A 19,001-nucleotide genomic window follows, 5' to 3' on the forward strand; every position below is an offset into this window, starting at 1 on the left:
ATCTCTCAACAACCAACACGGGCCGCGTTACAACTTCAACAAAGCCTTTTATTTCCCCTCCTTGTCCTCTTCTCTGTGGCCCCAGCTCAGATGCCAGAGTGATGGGAGCTTGTTTGTCAATGTGCACTCTTTGCACTGCTATTACTCTGCATTATGTAACCTTGGTATTTTTGTGGGCTGCGCAGGCAAAGCTTGGAGAGCAAATTAACGTTCTTTTTCCCTCTCTCACTTTTTCGCTCTCTCAAAATTCTCAGCAGGCAGCATGTGGAGGAAGCCAGTTTTGAGTGTGTGAAGGCAGGCAGCCCGTAGATTTCCCGAGGAAGGAATGTCACGCCGGTAATTCATACTATCTTGTTTGTAAAACAGCATGACTATTTATGGAGGGAACGTGCCTGCCTAAAGGAACACACATTGATGGTGATCTTGTTGCCCTCTCTTTCTTATGCAACCGCTACGCGCATTAACATGCCCACACCAAGTGTTAATTTTAACTCACATTTATACTACTGACAAGGAATTGTCAAACCAACCGCGACCCCCTTTTCTCAACCCCAAAATAACTCCCAAAACTAACCCTTCCTAATCCCAACCCCTTGACCCTCTTTATCCCTAACCCCGTAACACTAATTCACTTATCCTAACCCCAGACACTAAAACCCTAACCCCAACCTTCCCATTCCCTAATCCCTAACCCTACCGAAATTAGATTCAACCCCTAACACTAACAACATAACCACAGCCCCCTCACCCTATGTCCCTAACACTCCCCAACCCTTAATCTTCCCAATCCCCTAAAAAGCAAGACCCTTCCACAAACTTGAGGCCTCCCTGAAATCATGAACATGTACAAGTAATAGTGTATAAAAAAATCCAATGTTATTTGAATTATTTAGAGTAAGGAATAAGGGGTTTAGAGCTGCATGTGATGTGTCACTTAAAATACCTTTATTTTTAAAAATCGAATTGTATTTATTATATAATATTTAGTTTGTAATATTTTTTACAAAAAAACAAACAAAAATGTCAATAAATATCCCAAATTTTTAAATTTTCTGCCAAAATCCCTGTATCCAAACCCCACCAACCCCAGCCCCCTAATCCTAACCCGCTAACCCCAATTTTAACAGTAACCTGATTTACAAACCCGTTCTAAACCTGAACTCATGTCACCATTCCAAATCATTCCAAACCCCTAACCTAAGGTGCTGTACAAATAAAGTCCAGCAAGAAACACAAATAATTATAATAGTAAATATTATTTTGATTGAAAATATAATCTTCAAAAACATAAAACCAGTCATGACATCCAAACATTCCTGCCCACCTCCAGTATGTCTTTAGACCAAACTGTCCAAGTTGATATGTTGGCTGCCTGCTTTTCCACTTGTGGCCTGTGTGTGGTGTCAAGGTGTATAATAAATCATCAAAAATGTCTCAGACTACATAAACAGGACATTTTTAGTGCCGAAAGTAACATCACCAACCAGTGGCCTGGCATGCACATTATTACAATATGATCATTCATTTTAGCCGTGACAGTTTAAATGTGTATTACTAAAACACACACACAGGTGTCCCTAACACAAATCAGACACACCTGCCAGTGTGAGCGGTGGTTAGAATGAGGCTAGACAGGGGGTGGTTGGTTTGGGGGAACGGGGATTTTGGGGGGTTTAAAGACTGCGGGAATGAGAGCGGCAGCATGATTGGAGCGTTAGTTCAGAGGTCGCCCTGGTTTCCCTTCGCTTATCAGTGCAGCTGATGCGCCGGCGGCCATGCCAGGCCTGAGGAGCGCTGACGGTTCAACGGCCCCCCCCCCCCCCCCCCGAACGACTCCCCGCTTTGCTTGGTGGTCACACCGAATTAGCCCAGCATTGCAGACAGTCGCACCGAGGCTTTTTACTGAAGCCCTCAGGCGGCTTGTACACGTGAGCGACATTGTTAACTACTAAATAGCGCATGAAAAAAACATCATGTGTGCTGATAGAACACAATATATAAATGATTGTAAATAACTTGATAAAAAAAAAAAAAGAAAAAACTCACCACTCCTCAATCTCATCAGTCATCATCTCCTAACCAAAGAATAATATGCCCGAGACCTGCCTGAGGTCATGAACATGTACACGTGTTTTAAACATCCAAGCAGAGTCTCTGACTCGACTCATCCAACCTAAAATATTAAAGGACAGAAAAAACTAAAAATTACTCAAATGTAACTGTGGATATAGCACTCCATAATATTGGAGTATTAAAAAAAATGCAGTACTGACAAATATGTGCCTGCCTTGGCCCCCTGGGCATAGTACAAGACAGACGAAGGGAGAGACTGTTATCTCAAATCCTCATAGCTCATCAGTATGACACTAATATTAGTTATTCATCACAGAGGATAAATAATGACTTTGAGTACTGTTTTATTATCTGTTTACATGTGTTACTGCACCATTTGTGTTCAAGTCATTGCTCAAAGGGTTATAGCATCGCAATATAGACGTTATTTAGCGTTAGCCTTAAGCAATGTGAACGCTACCTTTCACAGACAATGGCAATTAAGTGATACTGATTTTGATCGTATCAGTTGAAAAAAATAAAATAAAATAAACCCCCCAAAAAAGAAAATAAATCACTAAATGTGTAAATTTTCTAATGATTGGTGAGTCTTTTTGTACAAATTTCACAACATTTCTGGTGAGCGCAGGCACTTGGTTTAAAAGTGTTCAAACACAGATAATTCTCACTTCAGTTCTTAACAAAAATATTCATTTGTACACAAAAAATGGCTTGTATCCGAAAAGAGCATCTCATATGCCTAAAACTGTGGCGTAATAATGCGAAAACTCAATGATCAACCTGGCTGGTACACAAAGTTACACATCCTGAAAGGAGGAAGTGGTCATAAAATTGCCCAACGCAAGTCATTTAGCCATATATTGGTTTCCAGATGAGCAAAATCGTGAAAAAGACTGGCAGCTTGATGACTTCCAGAGCTTGTGTCTGTGGAATAAAATATATTACTGAACTCTGGTTACTTCTAAAATCTATAAAAGTAGACAAGAGATAGATCAGCCTCAAAAACAGCAACGTTTTGGCAATTTCGTAAACAGAAACTATTCATTTACCAATGGCAAAACGTGTGTAAATGTGCGTGTGCGCGCGCGCATGTCTGCAGGTGTGTGTACCACTCAAAATAATGAGATTGATAACACATTTATTTTTAAATGGTTGATTTGATCCCCACCAGAGTTGGTTAGCTGTGTTCATGTCCAAATAAATTGCACCAAAAAGGGAAACCAATTAAGCCCAACCCCCAATTGTCCCTAACCCTCCAAAACCAGAAATACAAATCAAACATTATGCGTGCCTCCCTGTTTTTCCCCCTGTTTATTTGTGTACAGGTATGTCCTTGTTACTATCATACTAGACTGACTCCAAGTACCACAGATTTTTACTCACTTGGCCAATGAAGATGATTCTGATTCTGGCTGTCATCCGCTTCCACTCGAGAGCGCACATTTCGACTCTCTAGCATGAAGCAGTTGCATGGAAGTCTTCCGACTAGGCTACTAGTGCCAGAACTAGACTACTTTACGACCACTGCAGATGGATAACATATGCTAGTGTTTGTCTATCACGGGAGTCCTGACACAAAACCAAAGTGGTGTAACGTCATCATTGGATTGTATGCAGGAATGTTTAGTGTGGGTGTGGTGCTGTAGTGGATGGCAGGCCAAGAGTTCACAAACACTGGGCCCTGGTTCAGGGGGAGGTCAGAGAGGAAAAGCCGGTCACACTGGACGGCTCTCGCAAAGACGTATCCAAATGTCAGTGGACCTGACCACACCCAAATTCCCTCAGGGGGGTGACACAAGAGGGTTAGCGAGAATACATTACGCCAACGACGGATATGGTGGTGGTCGTGCCGGGGGAGTGGAGGAGGATGCAGATGTGCGCAATGGCGGGGAAGAGAGGCACGGCAGGAGGAAATACAACAAGCTATTGTTTGGCAAATAAAGAGGACAGCGGCGGCGGTAGGGCCACGAGAGAGGCAGCTGAGGACTGTTTACTCTTTCTCGGGCCGGACGAAGTGCTTTAGCGGGTCATGTGACAGGGAAAAGTTGACCGAAAAAAAAAAGATATTTGTAATTAATTTGTACCGTTCCAGTAAAGCTGGCTACCAAAAAGCAATAGGCCCGCCGCCCATACAGAAAATGTTGCAACCAGGAACTAACCTTATTAGCTTCACTGGCTAAGATTGCTATAGCCTAGAGGTTGGTAATCTTTTGGTTTGATGTTGAGCAAAAGCATAACATATGCAAAAATCAGAGCCTCTGTTCTGTGCTACATTGCGACTTACTAGGCCAGAGTTTCTGTAGTGTGGCTTAGTGAAGTGTCAGCCCTTATAGCCTTTTTAAACCGTTTTCCCTTTTAAAGATCAACAGGTTGTACAAAGAAGACGAGTATTACTGCATTACCATCTCCAGCAAAAAATATTGATTCACTGAGCAGCACAACATGCGGTGACATGGCTGCTACGTCTGGCATGGCATTCTAGCATCCTACTCCAAGTTCTACAAACACTGTATTTTTGGCACAACCTTTGGAATTACAATAATGAATGAAATCCACGCTCGTATTGTAAATATTTATAGAGATAGCCCTTCGCTGACTTGTTTGATAGTTGGCTAGCATTAGCAGCTAACAGCCATCGTAGCAGATGGTGGCCGTAATCGTCCACTTAGCTGAAAGCTTCTACGTTTCTTGTCAAACATGCCCAAATACTCATTGCGTTCATTGTTAGCATAGTTTAGATTACGGCATGACGCATGAAGTAATCAAACCAAAACCATTTACTGTATGTCACATTTTGAAGTAAACCCTCCATAGAATCTAAATCACAGTTTTTTTTTTGTGTTTTCTTTTTGGCAAACGCTAGTAATGTTATAAGGGTAATACCCTCAGTGGCTATAAACAAAATATATCTTGAATTTAACAATCCACACAAGCTATTTACAATTTTATGCAAACACTAATAATGCGAAAATCCTAACACACAGTGGTTACAAACAGAACATTCTTTGCAAAAGTTAGTCGCATCTTGCACTGAATGCTAGTAACACTACTGTCTTTCACACTCATTCTAACATTGTACTTCACACTTGGCATAAATTCAGCCAGTTTCCGAGCGCTACTAATGCTAAAATGCTAACACACATTGGCTACAAACGTAATAAAATATCTGGGAATAATGTTCTACAGGAGCTAATTACAATTGTATGCAAACACAAGTAAAGCTAACAGAAATGCTAACACTTAGTGGCTATAAACATAGCATATCCTGACCTCAGCGGTTTTAGGTCAATGCTTGTAATGCTAAAATGCTAACACTTAATACTTCAATGACTGGCATAATCTATTACAGCTGTACATGAGAGACAAGTGAAACCACAATAATAAACACATTGTTCAATAATTAGCTGTGCATGGTTATCATGGCTATCATTTAAAGATTCACAGCGACAATTTGTAGATATTCAGTAGTAATTTACACGTACATTTATGCAATCTGTCAAGCTTTTTTGTGTATTTAATGTTTATGGAACATCTCTCAGAATAGTCGCTCCGATCATAAATCTCAATGTCGGGATGGGCGGGGGTTCAGGTTTGTGACCTCAGTGTTGCATTGTGAATCTATGTGTGTCACCACAACTTGATTATTTTGCATCCTGGCACCACCTAAGTTGATAGGGCAGGAATGCAGAGTTGTACAGGCATGTCACCGCTGTTTATTTGGCTGCTTTCAGTTCCACACAGTCACCGGATGGCTTGTGACACGGCCCCCCACCCCCGAACCCCCACACACAAATCATCCAATTGGGGTTGACAATAAAAAATAAAGTATATACAAGGTACTTGGAACGGTGACATGAAAATGTGCGGATTTCTGATGACTGCTTGAACTGGTAGCTGTAACGGTGGTGTTCCACATAGTCATGTGACATACTGATTGGTTTTCTGATTGGTAAGAAAGAGTACTGAGAGCTATTTCTAATATTTACACCCTGCCACTAAACAGGTACCCCTCATTGCAAGGACAGATTATTCATCGTAAAATGCTTGTTATGAACACAATATTCTCGCCCAGTAATGATACATATCAACACAGTGTGCATTTGCATTATTGCCACCATACCCGCGTGGACGAATACATTCAATAAACTATATGAAACCTAGGGTGTAATTTCCTTGGTGATATTGCAAGCATGAGAGTTAAGAATGCAGCAAGAAAAAAAAAAAGCCTCGCTCTGTTGGCGGAGCCGCCTGTCACCACCGTTACCTTTAATCTCTCTAATCACAGAACATCAGGAACAATTTTTGACAGGTTCAGCTGGTAAGACCTCCCACCGCCTCGCAGCCTGAGGCACCATGTGAGCCCACTGTTATGTGCATCTCACACTCTGTTCGAAGTACTAGTAGAAGTGTGCTCTGTTGCAATCGTATTAATTTTTATCTTGTCGATTATAGGATGTGCAGCTTTGGAGACTGAAGGAGTTATTGCCTGTTTGTACGAGACATAAAAACAGTAAAAGAACTGGTCCGGAGCATCAAATCAAGTTAAATGTATTTATTTGCAAAAAACAGAGTCTCAAAGGGCTTCACGTGTCCATAGTTGAAAAATATTAATGACATGCCCTAATCTTAAGGATTTAGTAAAACACCCAGTCTTAAATTCTAATTGTTAAAACTATAAAGCAGTCTTAACTGTCACAAAACACAAAGATGCAATTTGTAATTTTTCAAAAGATGAAACTATGACGGAATATCCAACATTGTAAAATGAAAAATAATACCCATCCCTCGTTGCCAACATCTGAGCATAAAAATAGCAAACAGAAGCAGGACAAAGAAGCAACAAAAGCTAAAAAAGAAGGAATTTGGACAGCTCCCGAGACAAAACAGCTGAGAGAATTCAGAATTTCTGCTCGACAGGTAAGTTTATCACCACTTTTCAAATTTGTAATCGATTGTACATACAAGAAAATCAAACTTCAGACCGCTAACATTTAGGGTTATGATAACTCAATTACAAATAAGTCATGCTAGCAACATAGCAGCCAAAGCTATCGTCAGCTTGTTCACATTGCTAATGGTAGCTAAGTATTGCTAGCACTGATATTTATTTGAAGCTGAATATGCATTTTTTTGTGACTGCTTATCATTACTATTAACTTTCATAATTGCATGCCTTACGCCAGGAAAACCAATTAATGGTGTTTGAGTGTCTTTGATCAGAGGTTCAAAGATTGGGGGAATTAGTGAAGTGAAGCTACACTCCGATCTCTCTAACAGTCTTAACATTGCAAAGTTCCGCCTTAACGGTCTCAATCGAAATGTGAAATTTAGATTCGACTGCACATCGCTGATATACACTTTGTAATGACAGTAGTCGGCCTGCCCTGATAAACTGCCTCCAAACTATCCTGTCTCCAAGCCTCCCTGCATGAGAAAACCACATTTCCACGATATTGTTCCTACAATGAATGTGTGCATAACGCCCTGTCGTGAAACCTCTCTGACGTATGGCTTTCCCAGGGATGCGAGACATCGGCCGCATCCAAACATTAGGGATGGAGGCCGTCGCTCATCTCCCAGGAAACAACGTTGTATTGGTTTCTACTGTAAACTGGATACACCTGGGCAGAAATGCAGCTCCGATTTCATTCCCGGCCTCACTTCTCATTCCATGTACACCCACTCGCTGTCCCTTAAGCCTCTGGATCCTGTTCCTGCTCCGACTCCCTCAGCACTGTAAGAGGACGAAAATTCTACAGACGGCTAACTAATGTATTTTCCTGCTCTGCAGCTGCCTGGAGCAGCAGCAAAATCAAATGTTCTCATCGGCCTTGCTGCTTTACACCCCAAAACAGGTGTGAATGCTTTCGCAGTTTTCTCCCACCAATCCCCACCCCCATCTTTAACCCCCGTGAGGGGGATCCTATTGGAACGCATGGAATTTGGTGGATTAAAACATTTGTATCAACAAGGTCTTGATGTGGAAATCCCACGTCTTGACTCAATGGAGGCAATTCACTATTTCGTCCATAGAAATCGAATTAGGAAGATGAAAACCGCACTGCACCAAACTTGACCCCGCAGCAAAAAAAATGGTTTAAGATGGTAAATCCTATATTTTGGGAAAGTGGAGTGAGGTTCCTGGAGATGGTGAAGTATTAATGATTAAGTATTCATACGTCAATGCGAAATTGTCACAAGGTTGCTATCACATGCCGGCACGGCTCATAATCGTCAACATATTTAGTTGCAGTTGGCTTTCAAAACTTGATTGTGAAACCTCTCAGCACGGCGCCTCAGGCTTCGATGTTGTGCATTTTTTTCTTTACTTTATCTTGTTAGTATCTTTTGGGAAAAAAAACATTATTTTGTATTTTCCGATGGCTAACATGCACAATCTAAAATGTCAAAAGTACTTGACAATGCAATGTTAATATTCCAAATGAATTAATTCCCTAAGAAAATGTGAATGTGCTTTGCCTTATCATTTCAAAGAGGGTGATGCGCATTACGCATCAATCCTACCTGCCGCCGAGTGGATGAGGATGCTCTGGTTGGGCCGCAGGTGACCAAAGTCAAACAGCATCATGTAGGCGGTGATGTAGTTGACCGGTATGGCAGCGGCCTCCTCGAAGCTCATGCCCTCCGGCATGAGGAAGGTGTGGTTGGCCGGCACCACCACCACCTCCTGCCACAGGCCGAAGCGACTCAGCACCATCACCTGGTCGCCCACCTGGGAAACAATGACAAGTACGTGGATGTAAAGACAAGATCAGTGATTACCAATTTGGGGGAAAAAAAAAAAAAAAAAAAAAAAACACAGTCTTCCTTGACACCAATTACAACCAACCAGGACTTTGGGTTCCGCAGAAAAAAAAAACATTTGCGAATAGTGAACTGTGAATAGACGGGGTTTCACTGTTTATAATTTTTGTGACATTTTTGTTTGGTTATGTGCCATGAGATCTTTCTAAAGTCAAATATGTGCCTTGGCTCAGTAAAAGTTGTGACAGTGGTCTATACAGTCGAGCTTTAATGAGTGCCACGTTTCATCCATTCTGCTTTCGCTTCCTATTTATTTTTGGCAGTCAGAGGGCTCGAATTCTTGCCTGGGTTCAGTTGCAATCAGCATTATTGGCAGGACGGATGCCAAGCGTTACCGCAGCTGACATTGCAGCGTGTTTTGACTATTAAGACCACTGCAAAAAGTACTTTATCGGCACGACAATGCGTCAGTGTCGAGGTGACACACTCACTATTGATTATGTTGGAAGCCATGTCAGCCGTAAGATGGAAACAGAGCCACGTATCAAAGATGGGTAAATGTTTGTTTTTATAGTAACATCTTTTTTTTTTTGACAGGGTCTGGATCCTGCCCGTGTGGGTGGTTTTTGGTCACCACAAGGGCAGACAGGGAAAAAATGCATCCCATCAGCTGCCTAGCCTTGAAGGCTTTGCTCTGCGCAAAGAATGAAAAACAGAGACAGCTCTTTTGCAACTCTTGATTATTGTCTTGTGTCAAAAAAGAGCGCTGCAAAGAGTCAAAATGAAGGGCTAGGGTTAGGTCTTAACTTTGAACAATTTATATTACCCACTGGTTAATTTGTGAATGCAAGGTTCATTTATTCATCAGTGTTCCATAGATTGTTTCAGTCATATAGAGTGATTTCTGGCATGGATTAGAGCATAGAGGCTAAATGGTTGCATTTCCACACCAAAACAGAGACTGTCCTAACTAGCATTGTTGCATCAACCGATGAAGCCTGAATTCTGCCGAATCCGCCCCCCGGCCTTGAGTTTGTCACCTTGTTGCACAGATGAAGAATTAAGATGGATTGATTAAATCGATGACGTCTTCAGCGCGTAAGAGTGTTAATGTGTCAAATTGCTGCACACTTCCTCTTTGAAAGCCGCACGAGTTTCTTGTCACTTATTGCTTATCAAAGCAGCATCCTCCACTGACTGCACAACAGGCCTTTGCTGTAAACTTCCCTGTTGCGACGCCGCCGCACAGTCCAATCAGGAAGGCCCGCTCAAGGGACACAGGAAACAGAGACAACTGCGGCCTTCTAGCCCTCTTCCTGTTTTCTTCCTCCTTTTATGAAAGACTCTCCCTCCTCCTCTCCGCAATCCACACTTTTTCTCTTCCCTTCTTTCTCTTTCACTTCCCGACACCAGAGCAACTTTAGAACGTTTTCCTTCCCCCTTCACGAGTACATCCCTCCTCCCGTCTTTCGATTTCTTAATCCCCGACTGTCTCCTTCTCAAAGACTTCGCCCTCCTTGTCAAGCAGACAGGACAATGGGGGCCCATCTTCTCCCCCTGGCTTCCCTCCACTCATCATCGGCCCTGCCAGATTTCTTCCCCATGGCTAAGCATAAGACAAGCGCTCTCCTCCTGGGAACAAACCCGCTCCGTTCGGCCCCCTCTAATGGTCCGGAGGGAGCCGTGCGCCTTTCAGTCTATCGGCTCCAATTAGAGACAGCTCCCCTCTTTCTCCCTTCTCTTTACAAATGACGCTTTCCCTTTTTCAATCCTTTGTTAGACATGCTGACTCTGGGGGGTGCTTGAACGCATCGGGCCTGCCGGTTCACTTGTTAGAACAATGCAAGACAGCGGTAGTTGTGGTGGCGGCGGTGGTGACGGCATTTACGGGAGAGCGACATGACTCACGCAGCCATTTCAGCGCTTCTTCTGTGCCCACGTACAGCATGTGAGGAGTACTCAAGGCCAAGTGAGACAGCCTTGTGACACTTGCAAAACACACACACACACACACACACACACCTCTATACATACATGCATAAGAATATTTCTGGGCATCCAGCAGAGTCAGTGTCCGGGTCAACAAAGACGCTTCCAGTTAGCCGCATATGCATTCACTGACTTAATCAAATGGTGATTCAATTTGGGGCGGTATGCAGGTCAGCGGCTTTGTAGCTTGACGAGTTCAGCAGAAAACCAAGGATTTTTGCCAAAGGCCATATGTAGCCAGGTTTTAAGTTTGGTTTGAAGGGTTTTTTTTTTTACTTCTGTTGTCACATTGTTAACTTCTTTATGGAACCAACCTTTGATTTATGTCACAGAAGTATGGTAGCTAATGAGTGACTAGACACAATGCGGTCCATTGATTGGTCGGAAAAGTATGGTTGGTCACTTATATGAGTGACAACAAGGAATGGAATGGGAAAAACACCCAAGAGCTTAATTCCTACAATCGTATTTCTATAGTACAAAAGATATATAGTAGTATTAGTATAAGTAATAGCGATATTAGTCAAAATAATATTGCAACAGGGGCAGGAGGTGAGGAACTGTGTAATGATTTAACAGGCGTAAAACATGTCTTAAATGTGTGAAATCAAATGCAATGAACCTTTTTCAGATTTCGACGCTATGCTCATTCCAATAGCATGGCATAGGCAAAAAAAGCTTGGCAATATAGATCACCCAAATATAAGAATCTTCTTTCGTATTAGGACTCATTTGGGCAAATACTCTAAAATGGAGAACTCTAAAATGACACATTTACACCAAAATGACCAATTTCCTGTTTAATTTCAGGTCTGGGTCCGCGAGACTAGTTCATGCCTCCTCTTATGATAGACGTGTCCGACCAATTTAATGTGGATCGGTCAACTGGATTTTCTTTTTATAATTTTCCAGGGAGCGTACTGCATATATTGCATGCATTTTTCACCAGGATGCATGTGCTTGAAACTATTAGTGAGTTTTTATGTTAGGCCCCCCAAAATGGCAACTCGTTAGACGGCGATGTCTCTGCAGTACTGCATCATAAGACGTAACGACGAGGGGCCACGCCCTGTTTGCATGCAGCGGCAACAGCGGCGAGGAGGAACCTCTACTCGCTGCTCTTTTGCACTTGACTGATTTGATTATGCAAATAAAGCACCGTTACACTTCACTTATGTTCGGATTATGCAAAGTAAATACGACTAGGACAGCACATGGACAAAGCTGAGAAGGGATACCTTAAATGACAAGGGCAGATAGATGGAGAGGTCTTTATACAAAAGAATGAAGATTCAGATAAAAGGGAGGGCTGGAGGAAATACCAGAATGACAATGCGAGCCAAGGGTAATTGAAAACATATGGGTCAGATCCGACCAATACTTGCAAAGGGCTCGGCGTGTGGATGGAAAAAAAAAAGGAGAATAAAAAGTGCTGATGCGCTGCGTCACAAGAGTTTCGATGTGATTTGTGATCCCCCCCCCCCCCCTTCCTCATCTTTCCTTGCTTACTCATTGTCACACTATTCCAAAAAAAGGCGCTTTCTTAGATCATTGTGGATGACTCGTCTCCAAAGTCTAATGAACAGCACACTTATAGTGTTGCTACACTTAGTGAAATACAATACAAGACAAACAAACAAGGTGCCAAGAGAGAGCGCCACATTCATCACCTTCTACAAAGTGAAGATGAATTTCAATTCGGCATACCTCGTCGTACATCAGTGCGAGTGGCGGTTTGGGCCTCTTTTGCTGATGTCAAACACTTTTTCTATTACTTTAACAGGAAACCAGTGCTGGGACCACTCTGGACTCATACACATAACCTCAGCATAAGGCTGCATGCCAGTCACTAATTATTAAGCCGCCTTCCCATCAAGTAGTACGAGTCAATTGAGTTCGGTTTGGAAGAGTAAATCCCAAAGGGCGATAACAATATCGGCGTCATAGCGTGGCAACGTTTGGCATTGGGGAAACCATCAAAAAGAGAAAATACATTCCTCTGACTAAACTGAAAAATATTGTGGCCTATCTGGCATTTTTGTTTTTTATTAGTTAGCAGGTCACTTCCTGGTTTTCAAAATCAAATCATTATATTTTTTTAAAAGTAATGTTGTAAGATGAGTTTGAAATGAGAGTAAAATGTTTTACAATCATAGTTTGAGGTATATTTAGGCTTTAACGTTTTAATATATGTGATACCAAACATTTTTAGTGGGTGTCCATTACTTGTAAATTTTCGCTATTTGGGTCATGGCGAATAGTGAAGATTCTGTATACGTATACTCATATTTGAATAAAACACTCAGTTGGAGGCTGTTTATTACGTGTGTGTGGCTCTAAAGTGGCTGTTGCTTTCTGTTACGCTTTCACAACAGCATGTTTTCAATTGCATCCTGCCTCAAAGGCTCGCTGTCAGAAAGTCTTTTTAACATGTGGTTAACGTTGTGAAAGTTCCTATGCGGACCTAAAATCAAAGCCAGTGCTCTCCACAAACCCAGAGAAGAAACAAAACAAAAAAACCCAGAAGAGCTGCTCAGACCCAGCCAAGCTTCGCTTTTGCCTTCGGGTGGTCAGCAACATTTGCTCTGCCGAAGTGCCAAAAGATCTCATAGATCTCTTTCCATTAGCTAGATTGCCTCTTAATTCTATAAGTGAGGGCGTAGGCGATGACAAGCCGTGTTGTTTGCGTGTTGACCTTTAAATCCAATCTACATGACTGACAATGTGGAAAGAGCCTATTGGGTATTTCACACACCCAAAAGGTTGCCGGCCCTACCGCGGTGTCCGTCTGACCCGTCACCAATTATAATCCAATTATTCGACAGTGACGCCCCCCCAATCCATCACGTCAGATTAACCCACCACGCCCACTCGAACTGTTCTCTTAAAACAGCATCGAGGGTATCGACATTGAATGTTACGTGAACAAACGGGCCCTAATGACAAAACGAGTGAGTCACTGACGGCTTAATGGTCGCCTGTTTACTTTGTGGTTTAATTGACTAAAACTAATGGTGACGATGCCATTGAATGTATGACTTATCATCTTAGTGTCCCTTTACACTGTGAGTAACACCTGTTCCAGTTTCAGATATATGCCAATCTTCCTAAAATAACAGTCAAGCAATTTACTGTAACTAAAATGTAGCTAACAACACTGTAGAACATTAATCGAGCTATGTTAAAGTCGGTGTGCTTTTCAGGTTAAACATACATGATGCTAACATGTGGCTAAGAGAGGCTATAAGAGCTAACATGCTATGTTTTGCCCAAGTTTCTCTTCAGGATAACATCAGTCAACAAGGTGGCTAACAAATGTTCTTAACATGTGGCTAACAGAATCACTTTCAGTTTTTTTGTTCAAGTTAAACATGCACCATGCTAACATGTAGCAAAGAGGCTACAAGAGCTAAGAAATGCTACATTTAAGGTTTAAATACATAATAAGTGATAATACATTCAAGGAATAGGATACCATATGGCCAATATACATTCAAACAATGGTAATTAATGGCTAAGGGCTAGTTAGCTCTAATCTAAAACCATACTGAATTAAATGGGTAGTTTTGTGCAAAACAACCCAAAAAATGTGCTGTTTTGTTCAAAACAACGAAAGAAGGTGGGTCAAATTAGTGGATTTTTTTTTTTTTTTCAAAAATCTACTATAAATACTATTGGTCAGTCCACACGTGTGGGTGTTAATTTTACACTTTATTGACCAATCTGAAGTGTTGAAAATGGCTTTCTCACTTTCACAATGCAATGCAGATGGTTGAACAAACTTGCCATTGTCGTAGAGACATACAATGTTAACAGGTGGCTCAGCGAGGCTCATATACGTTGAATGATGCTAACAGAGCTGGCGCCTAAAAACCACTAACTGGTGGTTTTAGTGCCAACGGAGGTTAATACCTTAAAAATGGCTTATGCATTCTATAGCCTATTTGTCTGGTCTGAGTGGGTTTTATAACGCAGTACAGCTGAAATTTATTTGATCATGAAGACACACAGTTTAGTGTTTGCCTGGTAACCTTTTAGTTTTAAATACAAAATGACAGCAACTCCACGAACATAATGTTGAACATTTATAGTAAAACCATTATGTCGTTTACAGTGCAGAGTCTTATTAGCATGGTGCGGCACAAGGGTTAACCACGCCCCAGTTCTTCTTCATCAGCCAGCTCTCAGCCTCTCAAAATAATTAGGCCAATGTTCTGTGATGGCTCAACACCACAAATGAGGCTTTTTCCCCATTCAACGACACAAAAAAAGGCAGTTGCAAAAGATGGATGCAAGGATTGGCCAGGGGCCTGTCTGTCAAATGCCATCTTCTATGTCTATGGGGTCATTGAAATAAACTTGTGTTTTGCCATTTTGGTTGAATAATGGCGTGTTTATGAATAAAAAAAATGCCGAAGTATGTCTGTGTTCTGCTGCACATTGCCAAACTCAGTGCGCCGCGGTTTCAGCTAACAAAAGGCGTCAATAACTCCAGCTCCTCCACGGGTGTCGAGTCTGACAACCACTGCAGCCGGTTTCCAGCGTTTACAAAATAAAACCACCAGGAATTATTTGAGCCCTTTCTTCGTCAAACGCCTACAAAAGTGTCTTTTATGGCTATCACATGCCCGAACACCGGAATGTACGCCTAATATTTTTATTTTTTGTAACATCTGGCCACAAACTCTTCGCTTGCCATTTGACCTATGGTGACTATTTTGAATGGAGCATGACTTAACTTCCGGTGATGTCCTGGAAATAACTGGTTAGCTTGACGCGGCTTTATTCCACGCCTTTGCGCACCTTTTCGTAACGCAATACAAAAAATACAGTCCAAATGAAACTTATAAAACAAAAACGCGTTAATTAGACTTTTGCATTCACTGAACCAGGCAACTTTATTGGCCTTGCATTGCGTTCGTTAAAAGTTGCTCGAAGGAAAAGTGGCAGCGGCACAGTGCGTGAATGGCGCGGCGCAGCGTGGGTGGGACACCCGTTATCCCCTGCCAATTGTAGGCAATTTGGAGCATTAATTTCGAGAAGCATTCGAATTCCATGGTAATTTATACACTCTAACTCACCGAAGCTTCCCTTCCATCTTTGCAGCATGTGGAACAAGTGTTTTCTCCCTATGCACAATATGGACTTAACACATCGCAAATTGTATTTTTGTGTCATTAATGTCCTTTTTTTAGTTGGATTATGACGATAGATATGGACGGTGTCAATGCATTATCGAAGAAAATCATCACAACGTCCTGCACCCACCAGCCGGACACGCCCATGTAAAAATCGTGCACTCTCAAGCTGTGTAGCATTTAATTCACTTGCACGACCAGTTTAAGTATTTGCAAAGGTGGAATGGATGGGTTTGTGCTTACTTTTCTGTCCGTCACCTCCTCCCCGACAGCCTCCACCACCCCGGAGCACTCCATGCCCGGGCTGACCGGCGGGGACGGCAGCCGGTCGTAAAGCCCCTGGCGCGCCATCAGGTCGGCGAAGTTGAGCCCGCACGCCTTCACTCGCACCTGGACCTCGGCCGCCTTAAGGGACGGTTTGCCCTTTTTCACTTGCAGCTTCACTTTGTCGTAGCCGCCGTAGCCGGTGAGCACCAGTGAGCGATACGTGAACGCCTCTTCCTCGGGGACCTTCTCGGTGGCCGCAGCCGCCGGGGCAGCTGCGTCCGCTGCAGCCGCCGACGCATCGGCAGCCCCGGCGGCCGCTGGCTCTGACTCCGTCTTGGGCTCCTCAGTGGGCTTGGAGTCCTGCTTCTGGTCCACGGCGTTCTGCTGCTGGACAGGTGCGTCTTCTCCAGACATGTTTGCAAAGAAGCTTTTAAAATGTGAGACTATGAATTTTTCTTATTTCTTTAAAAGATTTAAACGTGGAGTGGTCTTGCAAAATGTAATAGCGTAGCACGGAGTCTCTTCTTGTAGCAAGTCACTAAAAAAAAAAAAACGACACAGTGTGCTGACCGGCGGAGAGGAGTGGTGGCTGTCAACGCCGGGCTCAGGCAGTTAGAGTGAGTGGGACGAGACTGAGGTAGACTGGAAAACACGGAGAGCTGATGAAATTCGCGGATTCCTGCGTGCGTGATTGGGTGGATTTGGGTTTGCAATGGGTAGGGCTTCAACGTCAATCTGTAAGCCATTGTAAAAAGCACATGGCTTGCAAAAAATGACAGTTAAGAACACATTCTGTTGATGCCACATTTCTGCCTTAATGCTGACTTTAGATGGACAGTATTTACTCATCTAAGAAACTATTGCGTCACAATCTTGGTAACTGGGTATAACCACTTTAAATTGTCCTTCATGTTCAGTTCCTGATTTTAATATTTTTTTTTTTTTTTTTGTGGTGTGGATAAAATCTGGCCTAGCGACACACTTGGGCCACAGTTTGAGTTGCTCATTCCGCACTATAAAAAACTTCAAAGCCTTGAAGATGAATTACAGTCAGCTAGCTAGCTATGCCCACTCCCGAAAAAAGGCATGTTCCCTTTGGATCGTCGACTGGCGTAGCGACTTTACTGCATCAGAGTCAGCCGAGAGTGTGCTTCCTTCATGCAGAGAAAGGCAGTAGAGTGAAGATGGATAAAAAAAAAAAGTAAAAAAGTCAGATTTTACAGCTACCATGTACAATATAGGGCTTCGGCTGGCGTGGCTGCTTTAGAGTGCCTCGTTGTCAAAATGTGGAAAAGCCCGGCGACAACCTGGAGTGACATAGTCCAGCTCCTGGAGGTTTGAATAAATATATTTTTGTTGTGGTGTGTCAAAATTAGAAGACATCTATTTTCACTTTACTGAGACTTTAAAAATAATAGTCAAAAGACTTCGATAAAAACTGAGGTATATATCAACCCAATCAATCTTTTATTGTTAACAGGAGGGCAATTGTCGAACTCAAACACACAAGACCACTTAAGTTTTTGACACATTTATTGCTGCATGGTGCTGGGAGAAGCAGGTACAGAAGGAAGTGCACATTACCCTTACAATAGGGTAATGTTACAATACAATAGAGGGTTACATGCTCATTGTTGTAATTCCCCTTTGCAGGCAGCATTATTGGGCAGTGAGAGATGGATGGGCCTTTTCTTTTTGCGTATGTGAAACAATCTTATTTGGCTTGTGACAGACAAACGCAAAACACTTAGTGATGAAATCCAGAAGTCCTATTTTTTCCCCCTTCTTTCTTCTCAGCGGTGTGGCGGAGACACCTTGTGGCTGCAAAGTGCCACTCAGCACTTCTTGTGGAGGCCAGCGTCAGCAGAGTTCCAATCGATATCCCGCAAAGGCCCTGAGTTGAGTGGGAATCAGGATGATTGATTGATGGATTGAATGGTTGTCACTGTCAAGCTTGTTGCACAGCTCATGTCTTGTCTTGAAAAAAGAAAGACATGAGAAAATCATGATGACCACAGCATGGAACTTTAGAAGGAGGATTAGATGAGGAACACACATGCAGTAGTCTCATTTAGTGAGGCAGACAAGTCCCGAAAATGCTCCAGAAAATGCTCCAGAAAGTCTCCAAAACAAGTCTTCAGCTGAAGAAAGACACAAGCTTGGAACCCCACCTGATGTCATCTTTCATCTAAGGTAGGTTAATGTTACTCTGTGCTGTAATTGGGCCAACGAAATATGTGTGGTCTATGAAACGCATATGGGAATTAGAATAGGTCTTGTGGAGGGTTAAGTGAAATCCAGGAAATACTTTTCTAAATAAAAGTAATTATGTAAAGTCAAAAAATTCCCTTAATTATTTTTTTTTTTTAATAAAAAGGCACTTTATTCCTAAATCTCACTGTTAAAAATGCGCTAACAATTAAAGTGCCGTGTAGTCTAACTTAGTTACTTATTAAAGTAGGCAATCAGTAAAGTACCTAAGTAGCTTTTTCGATGTGGAAAATGTTTGAAAATGGCCTGCTCTCTTTGTTGAAATAATATATTTCAATGCCTATTCTCCTGAAAAGTAATGATTTTGGACGTACGAGGATTCTGACCGACGCTCGTGATATCCTCTCTGTAAAAATCTTCATTTGAAATTATGGTAGTCAGCTAAACTGAAGTAAAAATACAGTATTTATTTACTTAGAAGTATTAAAAGTAGTCAATCTAGCAATGCAGTTCAATTCTGGCCACAAGAGTGCAGTGTGACTCTTCGTGGAGACCTAA

The 19,001-nt window shown here is 42.3% G+C and overlaps 1 protein-coding gene and 1 long non-coding RNA gene across 2 annotated transcripts in view; one reads left to right on the forward strand and one right to left on the reverse strand.

Moving 5' to 3' along the window:
- The window catches only part of vat1 (vesicle amine transport 1), a 30,508-nt gene extending 13,678 nt beyond the window's left edge, over positions 1 to 16,830 (reverse strand). The window contains exons 1-2 of the mRNA XM_086056662.1: positions 16,209 to 16,830; positions 8,599 to 8,806 (exon numbers count right to left, since the gene is read on the reverse strand). Of these exons, the coding sequence (XP_085912788.1) occupies positions 8,599 to 8,806; positions 16,209 to 16,646 (646 nt within the window). The 5' untranslated portion in view covers positions 16,647 to 16,830. The remainder of the gene's footprint in view (positions 1 to 8,598; positions 8,807 to 16,208) is intronic.
- Positions 7,177 to 10,159, forward strand: LOC147134430 (uncharacterized). Its single transcript, XR_015090232.1, has 3 exons — positions 7,177 to 7,928; positions 8,569 to 8,823; positions 9,436 to 10,159. It is a non-coding gene; the product is annotated as an uncharacterized LOC147134430 (long non-coding RNA).
- Positions 16,831 to 19,001: the final 2,171 nt, after the last annotated feature.

The sequence above is a fragment of the Filicampus tigris genome, chromosome 16, assembly GCF_054856515.1.
Source record: "Filicampus tigris isolate MCC_2025a chromosome 16, RoL_Ftig_1.0, whole genome shotgun sequence".
NCBI lineage: Eukaryota > Metazoa > Chordata > Actinopteri > Syngnathiformes > Syngnathidae > Filicampus > Filicampus tigris.